The 10682-nt window shown below is 44.7% G+C and overlaps 1 protein-coding gene across 1 annotated transcript; it reads right to left on the bottom strand.

Moving 5' to 3' along the window:
• Positions 1–1101: 1101 nt before the first annotated feature.
• On the bottom strand, positions 1102–6490 carry PEX26 (peroxisomal biogenesis factor 26). The gene is made up of 5 exons (XM_081927392.1): positions 5706–6490; positions 4669–4809; positions 3557–3873; positions 2613–2759; positions 1102–1639 (listed from the first exon to the last, which is right to left on the bottom strand). Exons 1-5 carry the CDS (start codon positions 5933–5935, stop codon positions 1536–1538), a joined length of 939 nt encoding a protein of 312 aa, XP_081783518.1. The 5' UTR covers positions 5936–6490; the 3' UTR covers positions 1102–1535.
• Positions 6491–10682: the final 4192 nt, after the last annotated feature.

Genomic DNA, 10682 nt, shown 5'->3' with positions numbered 1-10682 from the left:
ATTAGACACACACCTTTACTGGAAGGGATAGCAGTTTCCTTGAAAAACCAAGCTTGTGGTCTTGGGTGCTTCTGGACAATGACTGCAGCACACACTTTGCTGGGCTGCTGAAGTGTTTGGAAACTTCGGCCAGTGCCAAATGCAGCAGCTAGACTTGCGTTTTTGAGCCTATTAACTCCAGTTCTGCCTACCTGCTTGTTTCCAGCGCTTGCTCTTGTCCTTGAACCCTTTGAAAAGCTTCCCCACATTCCCTCTTTAAATCAAGGACATCAGAAGTTTAAAACAGCAGCTCTGGGTGGCTTACAAAACACCCTTTGCACTTGCCCAATGGGCACCCAACAATCAGCTTGGCTGTCAAGCACTTGGGGACCCTAAGGAAGGGATTTTGGCCAGGCAGTTGAAGAATTTCAGTCTTCCATGTGAGCCTGCCCACCCACTGTGATTTTCATCAGAGGCCTCACTCTGTCCTGTTGCCAGTGGAGGTTTGGTTAACCACATCATGGGGAAGAGTCCATTGGGTTGCACTGCTCAAATTATGGAACACCCTTCCTTGGCTGTCCTGATTAGTCCCCTTATTTGTCAATACCTTTATTTTCTAGCAGCCTTTAGAGGATTTTTTTCCCCTTTGCTGCTAAGAGTTGTAATGTGGCTAGCTTTGTTTTACTCTCTGCTTCGTTTTATTACCTCTGTCCATTTGGACGATATCCACATGACACATTTGAAGCACATGGCTTCCCACTAGGAATCCTGGGAACTGTGGTTTGTGAAGGGTGCTGCAAAGTGCAGCTCTGTGAGGGGTAAACTACAGTTGCCAGGATTCTTTGGTGGGGGAGTCATGACTGTTAAAAGTGCTATAAATTTGCTTTAAACCAGGGTTTCCCAAACTTGGGTGTCCAGCTGTTTATGTGACTACAATTCCAATCATCCCTGACCACAGGTCCTGCTAGCTATGGATGATGGGAGTTGTAGTAAAAAAACCAGCCAGAGAACAGCCAGTTTGGGAAACTCTGCTTTAAACGAATGGTGTGGATGTGATCACAGCTTGCAATCTGTCGGGGGACAGGGGCATTTCCTAACTGGGACCAAAAAGCAAGACGGAAGTGATTTAAATAAAATTAATGTTACAAATTTACATATATAATACATAAATCAATATCACAGAATCAAAAAAACCAAAAAAAATCAGCCTTAAACAGAAGCTCCAAGAACTCAGTTATAAAGATATCTAGTTGGCAAGTGTTTCTAAGTGATCATATAAAAAGCCACCAAATTCCAACTATCTCATGTTTCTCCAAAAGCTATCTCCAAAAGCTATCTCCAAAGCTATCTTTATCAGTCCCATCACTGAGGTCATGACACAGCAGATACCCCGCCCAGATACTGCACCGCCGCTATCCTTAATTCTCGAAGAAGTCTCTGCCTCACTGCAGGTGCTCTCTCAACAGTTGCAGTCACCTTCATTGACTTGCGAGTGGCTTCTCCGCGGTCCTCCAACAAGCACTGCTTCAGAATCATACAGAAGGTAGTGGAGTCAGTTAGTCTTGAACTGGAGGCCTGGAGTGTGGAGAAAATGCAGCCAAGCGGGCTTGATGGAAAAGCTGGATTAGCCTGTTGAGGAAGGGCAGAGAAGTGGGAGATGCTGGAAAAGAGAAGAAGAAAAAGAAGAAGAAAAAGACTTTCATTTCTCATATCTACCCATAACAATAAGCAAATATTATTCACGACACTGGTCAAACATTCCTCCTCCAAATGTAAACACACAATGACCCAAGGCTTCTCGTACAACTAAAATAAACCACTCAGGTATCACATGCACCATACGTTTAAAACACTGTTGTATCACTTTAACAGCAACGGCTCCGCCCCCCAAAAAAACCTGGGAACTGTAGTTCATTAAGGTAGCTGAGACTAGTTAGAAGACCCCTCAGAAAGCTACAATTCCCAGCACCTAAAACAAACTACCGTTCCCAGAAAGACTCCTTGCCTGAAACCCTGGTGAGCCATTGCCACAGCTAGATTGGCCAAGTCTAACTCAGGATGCTGTCGTATACTTGGTTCTTATGCAGCTACTCCCTGCCAGAGCCAGTGTGGTGTAGTGGTTAAGAGCGGTAGTCTTTTAATCTGGGGAACCGGGTTCGCGTCTCCGCTCCTCCACATGCAGCTGCTGGGTGACCTTGGGCCAGTCACACTTCTTTGAAGTCACTCAGCCCCACTCACCTCACAGAGTGTTTGTTGTGGGGGAGAAAGGGAAAGGAGAATGTTAGCCGCTTTGAGACTCCTGAAGGGGAGTGAAAGGCGGGATATCAAATCCAAACTCCTCCTCTTCTTCTTCTCCTCCTCCTCCTCCTCCTCCTTTGCTTCTGAACCTCAGTTGAATTTGGGGCTCTCATTCCATCCCACTCCAGATAAGGCAGACTTGACCATGTCCCCAGCAGTCTGTGCTTTACAAGTCATTCCTGAAATCCCAAACATGGCCAAGCAGCACTGTGTGTCAATACACACACACTGCCATTCCAGATACACCCCCACATAGGCTAAATATTTCACACAGTCACAGCTGGATACTTCTCCTTTCCCTTCCCCTCCCACTGTCTCCCCTCTCTCAAGTATACCTGGGTCAAGTCTCACGACAATGAGACACAACATGAAAGCAGCCAAGAGTGTCTTTCTGTAGGGGATGGAACACAGCTGGCCTGCCAAGGATCCCAGCACTCGACCCAGCTGTGCCAATATGGTCAAGACCTTTTGGGATACCAAACCTGCAAAACAAAAGGAAGACGTTACGCCAGGGAAAGTGGTGAGGAGGAACCGCTCAAAATAAACTTTTAAAAGTTATTTCCAGAGAAGATTCCATGAAAAATAACCTCCTTTCTCCCTTACAAGCTCTCCAGACACCACCGTTGTCATGTGAGGACTGTACAGCCAGCACCAATTTCTTGTGGCTGATCAAGGAAATGCTTTTGCCCCTTAGCAAACGCTTTATCTATGCTAATAGTAAAACCCAGTGAAGTTGTTGAAAGTGTGTCTCCTTCACCCAACAATTTCATTAAGCTGTCTGAATGCTGTAGGACTGCAATTCTCTTACTAGAATAATAGAACTGTAGAGTTGGAAGGGATCTAGTCCAACCCCCAGCAATGCAGGAATCTCAGCTAAAGCATGGCCATTCAACCTCTGCTTAAAAACCACCAAGGAAGGTCAGTCCACAACCTCCCAAGGGAGACTGTTCCACTGTCAAACAGCTCTTACTGTCAGAAAGTTTTTCTTAAAGTTTAGTCGCAATTTCCTTTCTTGTAATTTGAATCCATTGGTTCGAGTCCTACCCTCCAGAGAAGGAGAAAACAAGCTTGTTCCATTTTCCATGTGACAGCTCTTCAGTTATTTGAAGATGGCTATCATATCTCCTCTCATTCTCCTCTTTTCTAGGCTAAACAATAACCACCTCCTTCAACCATTCCTCATAAGGCTTTGTTTCCAGATGGCAAGAAAATTTATATACTCCAGGCATCTGTGGTTTCAGCTACAAAACACATAAGACTGCTTTTAAGAAAAGCCTACCCAACTGTTGCTTCCACACCATTACTGGCCGCTCCTCAGGAAGCTGGCGCTCCTCCTCTTCCTTCTGCAGCCACTGCTGCCTCTGCTCCTTAATGCTCTCATAGGCCTCCACCTGTTGCTCTTTGCTCAGTGCTTTACAATCTCGGATTAGGTCCTCTGCCTCCGCAAAGAGCCTGAGCGGCAACAGCACATGGAACAGGTGCAGCTGAGCCAAGAGACCGTAACTAGGCAGGTGCTGATTGGCTGAGGAATGTAACCAGTCTCTGGCAACTTCTAGCATCACATGAGGTTCTTCCACTTTACTATGCAGGAGGATGCTGAGAGGGAAACAAAGCGATACCACCACTTTAATATTATTATAATGACACCATTGTGTTTGCATATTATTTTTCTTATGCATTCTCAAGAAAGCCCTTGACACAGAGGGAGCTAGTATAATTTAGTGCAGGGCTCTATCTGGCCCTCAGAACACTCTCCAAGCAACACGTCCTTCCCAGACACAATAGTAATAATAGTAATAATAATAATTTATTATTTATACCCCGCCCATCTGGCTGGGTTTCCCCAGCCACTCTGGGAGGCTTCCAACAAAAGATTAAAAATACATTAAAACATCAGTCATTAAAAACTTCCCTAAACCGGGCTGCCTTCAGGTGTCTTCTAAATGTCAGATAGTTGTTTATTTCTTTGACATCTGATGGGAGAGCGTTCCACAGGGCGGGCACCACCACCGAGAAGGCCCTCTGCCTGGTTCCCTGTAACTTCGCTTCTTGCAGTGAGGGAACCACCAGAAGGCCCTCAGCACTGGACTTCAGTGTCCGGGTTGAACGATGGGGGTGGAGACGCTCCTTCAGGAGAGATCATATGACTTACTGCATCTCCATACAAAAATCCATGCACACAGAAAACTTGTATGTCTGGCAGAAGACTCGGATGCAATGCCTCCTTTTCCCAGATATCTAATTTTCTGTATGCAGGGAACTGATCTGTATGAAGGTGCATTCAGCTATGCAAGCCCCCACCCGCAGCCTAAACTGGTACAGTCCAGTAACAGGCTTACCACCCCCCAAAATACAATAATATAACTCTGTGTCTATAAGAGCAGAACCCACCACAGCTCTAGAATTCTGGAAGGCCAACATTCAGGCTCGTGATAGTACTGAAGAATCCAAGGCAGGACTTCTCTCCATCGGTTCATCTCAGCCAAGGCCTGGATACCCACAGTGCATAAGGAGCATTTCAGTTCTTCAGAGCTGATTCAGAAAAGAGATACACAAAATGTAATTATTATTATTATTAAAAATTAACCTCACTCTGCTGCTGAAAAGGACTCGCAGTGTGCCACACAAAGATCAGCAACAAGTCTGGGGGCAAGGGCTATCTAAAAGGCATGACAGAAAAGGCAAAGGTATTGGGGGGGGAGCAAACACAGACAGTAGTTCTTATTTACAAAGTTTTATAATAACCAGATGGTAATAGGAGAAGTTCAAGGAGAGGAGGAGCAGGAAGTTGCTGTCTTCCAGCACAGCCCGTGGCCATTTTACCCTTCCCGTCCCTCTGCTGTAACTTGGTAAAATATATTTTTCTGTAAGAAACTGCATTCTCCTGCCATTTGTGCTAACAGGTACTGGAATAAATATCGTTATTTAATTCCCTTTAAAAGAACAACATCAATTCCAGGACTGGATTAAAGCAACTGGAGGCCACGGGCTAGGAGTTTAGTAAGTTTACAAAAGTATGGAATTATCAAAGACATTCACACAGAACATTCATAGGGGAATCACAGCTATGTTATAATCCTCACTTGTTCTCAAAATGTACTCATAATGATAGACAGTGATCCGAACACTATATTGCTTCATGGCTGACTTTATTATTTGATTCTGAGCAGCATAAAACCTCCACGAACTTTACTAAATAGTAAGTACGCAATTGTGTAACTCTTACACAGTCATAGACACATAAACATTGTGTGTTTAATTTTACTAAGCAACTGGGCCTAGGTAATAAAATCTGCCTGGTTTTTTTATTTTAAAAAGGATGAGCCCCACCCCCTAGTTCATGGGCTGCAGGTAGCTAGGCACATACCTAAATCTGCCACCCACTCTTCCCAGTTCTCACCCGACCTCTGCCTCAATTCAGCACTTACCTGTCAGCATCTTCATTCTCGGGGTCCTTCCTGAGGCTCTCGCATCCTTTCTCGCACCTGTCCAGAGCAGCCGCGAAGTCCCTGTTCATCACCAGCAGATCTGCAGCCTCTTCCAGTAAGGAAGCTGCTTGGGACGCCACTGGAGACAGAGACACGGGCTCGCTGCTTCTTAAAAGGCTCCCTGCCCCGCCGATGCCAGCAAGCGCCACGGACAGGTCACTCCTCATCATCTCTAGCTGCTGGTTCTAAAACTAAACACTCCGACTGAGCTGCGCTATAGGCCTGGTTGCCTCGCGCGATCAGCAGCTTCAGGACAAAATATTATGCAGCACTCAACAATTTGGGGTTTTGATTATTATTTTTAGCCCACTCACTCTTCTTCAGAGGCAGGCTATTCCCCTCTGCAGTCAGACACCGGCTAGAAAAGAGGGGCAGGGGTGTGTAGGAGGGGAAAAGCTAAGTAAAAAAGAAAATTGTCTTCGGTTGCACCATTCTTCAAAATCCAGAAGATCCCGACTGTCCAGATCTGCAGAATTGCACAATTCTGAGGGTGCGGGTCCGCCTTCTATAAAGCCCTGTATCCTATCAAAAGCAAACGCAGTGCAGACCCCGCTCTCTTTCTAGGAAGCAAAGATCGGCTCCCTGCACATTCTGCATAAAGAGCAACAAAAAATGCCACTGCCCCTAAGCTGCTGTTCGGTCAGCAGCAGAACAGACGACTTCCTCGCTTTACCTGCGCGCCGGCAGTCACGCCGCAAGAGAGCATGATGGGAAATGTAGTCCCTCTTGCGCAAGAGGGAAAAGAAGTCGACGGGAAAGGCTGACTGACGGGAGGCCGGACTGCGACAACCGGAAGGCAGCCCGTGGCAGGAAGTAACGTGGAGCAGGAGGGAGGGGGATTTAAGCTTAGTTCGTTGGCCTCCTCAATTCATAATGTCCCTCGTCGTTAATAGAGTACGTAGTTTGAGATTTCTGAGGGTCTGGTTGGACCACTTGGTGATTTGTTTTTCTCTTGCCTGTTGTAGCAATTGTAATGCCCTGGGCTAGATGTGTAATGGATTTTAATTGCATTTGAATTCCTCCTTTTTTTACATTGTATTACAATTTGACTTCTGTAGAATTCAGTCGAAATAAATTTTTTAAAAAGGTGCTACTGGACAATTTTTTAATTTTATTTATTTATTTCGACTGCGTCAGACCAACACGACTACCTACCAGAATGCAGAATTCAGGTTATTGCAAGTGTTCTTCACAGACATGCCGCGGAACACCAGAACCCAGCTCGGTTTGGGAACACCAAACTCGGATGCTTTTAAGGCATTACCTCTCCATCCCAACCCACTAGCTGGTTTTAATGTATTGTTGCAAAAGCCCAACGCCTGCCAAGGAGTGGCCAGAGCGCATGGCATCACAGGCACACCTACAGGCTCTGCGGCCCTTCGAAGAACAGAAGACACACGGAGGCTGTCGTGCTTTGGGAAACAGGGTTTATTCACTTATTATACCTTCCATCTGCAGGGAGGGGATCCAGATCTTACAGCATGGCCCAGATCTTATAGCATGGCAGGCAGTCTTTCCTTCATTGCCATTCTCCCTCTTTCTTCTTCTGAGAGGCCCCTTTCCCTTCCCCAGAGCAGTTACCTTGGCAAACTCCAAATCTCCAGTCTCCAGTCACACCCGGGACAAGGAGTTGTCCTCAATGGCTCTCTGTTTTAATGCTCTGCTCTTCCCTCTGCCAGCCAGGCTGGTTTGAGTAAGGCAACCCAGGAATCCCCTTGGCAGCTTATAGACTCCCTGCATATCACAAAGAACCCCAAATCCTAGCATTTATTAATTTATAGTGTTTAGGGGGATTCCCCTCCCCCACTTCTATAATACCACCCCCTCCTTAGCAAAAGGCAGTCTTCCATGACTGTCCAACATGGTTACTACCAGCATTCCACTGTGCTTGAAAGATAGCAGAAAGTTACATCAAAAACACAAGAAGACATTTAAAAACACAATAACAGTTCCTTTGTAAGTGGCCCCCAGCTTCCTGGATTCCTCCAAGCCTTTCTCCATGAACAAGTAATTTAAACAAAGCACTTACTATCCCAACACCACAGCATGCACATAAACAAAAGACATCACAGCATTTCAAAATCATTGTTGAACTTGCAGGCACAATCCCTTTGTGGGTCAGTTCACAGTTCCAAGAGCAGAAACCCCCACCACCTCTTCTTGTTGTAGTAGCTGGCTTTTCCACAGAGTTTCTACTCTTGAGTAAAGCAAACACAGTTCTCAGTCCTTGTTGCTTAATTCACAGGTTCAGTCCTTCTGGGGGCTTCCTATGCTTCTGGGGTCTCCCAGCAGATTGTGTAGGAATGCCTCCCTCCTCTAGCCCCCCTAGGCTGCCACTGGGGGTACTAGCTACCGTGTTGGGGCTGTGGTTCTGTTCCCAGAGCCCCACAGTCTGGTCCCGCTGGTTGTTGGGCCACCCAGTACAGAGAATAGCTCTTGTATTTACACGTTGGCATTAAATATTTTGACCACAAGCCTTTTGTCTCTCATTCAGAAAACCGCTTTCTTCAATATTAAAGCAAACAATAAAGCAAACCTCGCACACAACACAGTCCGTATAAACCCCTCTAATTTAACCCTATTTCAGCAGGAGAAAGTTAAGTATATCAACAACATTCCATGTAATCAAGTCCAGGATGAAACAGAACAGCCTGCTCCTATAAGAAAAATGAATAGTAACGTGTTTTTGTACTTTGCTCTTGTGTCCTGTAGGGTGCAGTGTGGAACTATGCAAGACCAACATCTTCAACTTCCAAGATAGCCTCCCAAAACAGCAATTGGATATTAAGAGGCTTATTTGAATTCAAATAGGTAACCATCACTAATGCACAACCACATACAAAACAGCAAAATAACTTTTACTTTGAAATAAAATATTTAAAAAACCAAGTTGCATGGGAACCAAAGCACTAGCAAAGATGTTAATATCCCAATTTTGGTAACCTATGTTTTTTTGTGGGGGGGGGGGGAATGCAACTGCCATCAAGAATGCCCTTTGCAGTGCAATCTTATGCATGCTTACTCAGAAGTACAGTCTACCGTCTTCAACAGGGCTTATTCCCTGGTAAGTGTGTATAAAACCGTATCCTCGGTCTGGAATATGTAATTTGTGAATGCCGTTCATGTGGATGGGACAAGTGTATGGGAGCTCATTTTAAATCAAGTGTACGATAAACCTGATTCAAAAAAACAAAACAAAGACAGACTAGGGAATAATCTCAAGGAGAATAAAATAATGGGAACATTCTGTAGGTGTGCCATGAATTATTTTCTTATGTGAACTGGAAAACGTATTTACGCCCTGCTTTGACAAAAACTTATTATTTAGTCATTTTCTGACCACTTCCCATATGCGCTTTCAAAACCTGCTTAGAGGAAAGCTACATGAATCATAGAATTGTAGAGCTGGAGGGGTCCACAAGGGTCATCTAGTCCAACCCCCTGCAATGCAGGAATCTTTCACCCTGTCTCATACTCTACCAACTGAGCTATACATGAGAAACAACCCACAACAGGTAATGCAGTGAAAAATTAGATGGCTACCTCACATGGATTCAAAGCTCTCCACAAGAACTGGAAACCCGCAGGCTGAATTGGCTATTGGATTGTGGTGTTGGATACACAGCTCAGTGGTAGTGCCTGTTCTTTGGATACAGAAATCCCCAGGTTCAGATCGCAAATTGCTTCCAGCTAAAAGGACTTACGGTGCTAAGTGCTGGGAGGAAACCTCTGCTGGAGAGCCCAGAGATTTGTTGTAGAAAAGTCTTCCCCAACATGGCACTCTCCACATGTTTTGGACAACAACTATCACCCTTGAGCATTAGCCAAGCTAATTGGGGCTGATGGGAATTGGAGGCCAACATGGTTTGGAAGGCACCAGTTTGGGAAAGGCTGGAGTAGACAGGATTTGACTAGATCAGAGATGGAGAGGCAAATGCTGCTGGACTTTGATCTCCCATTAGCTCCAGTTGGAATGGCCAGTGTCCAAAAACATCTGAAGGGCCACCAGTTCTCCATCCCTGGGACAGATAGACGAGTGGTGTCATTCAGCTAAAGAAAGCTTTAATGCATAAGACAATTCCAACTTTTCAGGCAGGGTATGACACACAAAATATAATTATGCATTATATTTTTATTCCAAAAAGCAACATTTCCTTATTAGGTTTGGATAGCTTACTTGTTATTGCTTTTTACTGCCTCTGAATTCTCCCTTCCTTTCCCCTCCCCACAACACATATTTCTGAAACTGAAGGCAGAAGGAAATTTGTTTGGACACACAATTTCCGCTTTCACTAAAAATAAGGACAAACTCTCCACATACTATATTTTCTGCTCATGGAGAGGGCTTGTGAAATATGAACAATACATAATAAACAGGAATAAGCAAGATTCTGATCCTAAACAACTGGTATAGCAAAGGTCACTAATAAGACATTTTCTTTCGGCTACTCCCACTTCACATCAGTAAGTCCATTCCTCAAGAAAATAATATATACTTGCATTACCTATTTTTTCACTGAAGTGGCAAACTCATGTTTACTTTAAGAAACAAAACCCAAACCCTGTATTGGGGCTATTATATCTGCAGCTTGGAGCTCATAAATTTGTGTGGTTCTCCCTTCTATATAGAAAACAAGCATGTCGAGATGGATAGTCCCTTTTACCTCACACCTTTTTACCTCAAACCCTTTTACCTCACACCTTTTTCTGTTTTCAGGGGGCACATTCATGTAAGAGAACTTAATAATTGGAAGAGTTCCCACCTGCAATCTGAAGTGGTACAGCCCAGACATGAGGCTACCACCTCAGTAAGAACAGGTCTTAGTCAATAGACCACTGTGAGAACAGAATGCTGGACTAAGACAGGCCAACCTAATTATTATTATTTTCTTAAGAGCTGTTAGTATCTCTGCTGAT

The sequence above is a fragment of the Podarcis melisellensis genome, assembly GCF_964234715.1.
Source record: "Podarcis melisellensis genome assembly, chromosome: 10".
Lineage (NCBI taxonomy): Eukaryota > Metazoa > Chordata > Lepidosauria > Squamata > Lacertidae > Podarcis > Podarcis melisellensis.
This window is presented reverse-complemented; position numbering and strand designations above follow the sequence as displayed.

Bases quoted from the DNA above. Each gene is read 5' to 3' on its own strand.
- PEX26 (XM_081927392.1), bottom strand. From the start codon at position 5,935: ATGATGAGGAGTGACCTGTCCGTGGCGCTTGCTGGCATCGGCGGGGCA. The intron at 3,874-4,668 runs GTGGGTTCTGCT...TTTCCCTCTCAG, and splicing joins TCCAGAATTCTAGAGCTGTG to CATCCTCCTGCATAGTAAAG. The intron at 1,640-2,612 runs GTATACTTGAGA...TCTCTTTTCCAG, and splicing joins TGTCGTGAGACTTGACCCAG to CATCTCCCACTTCTCTGCCC.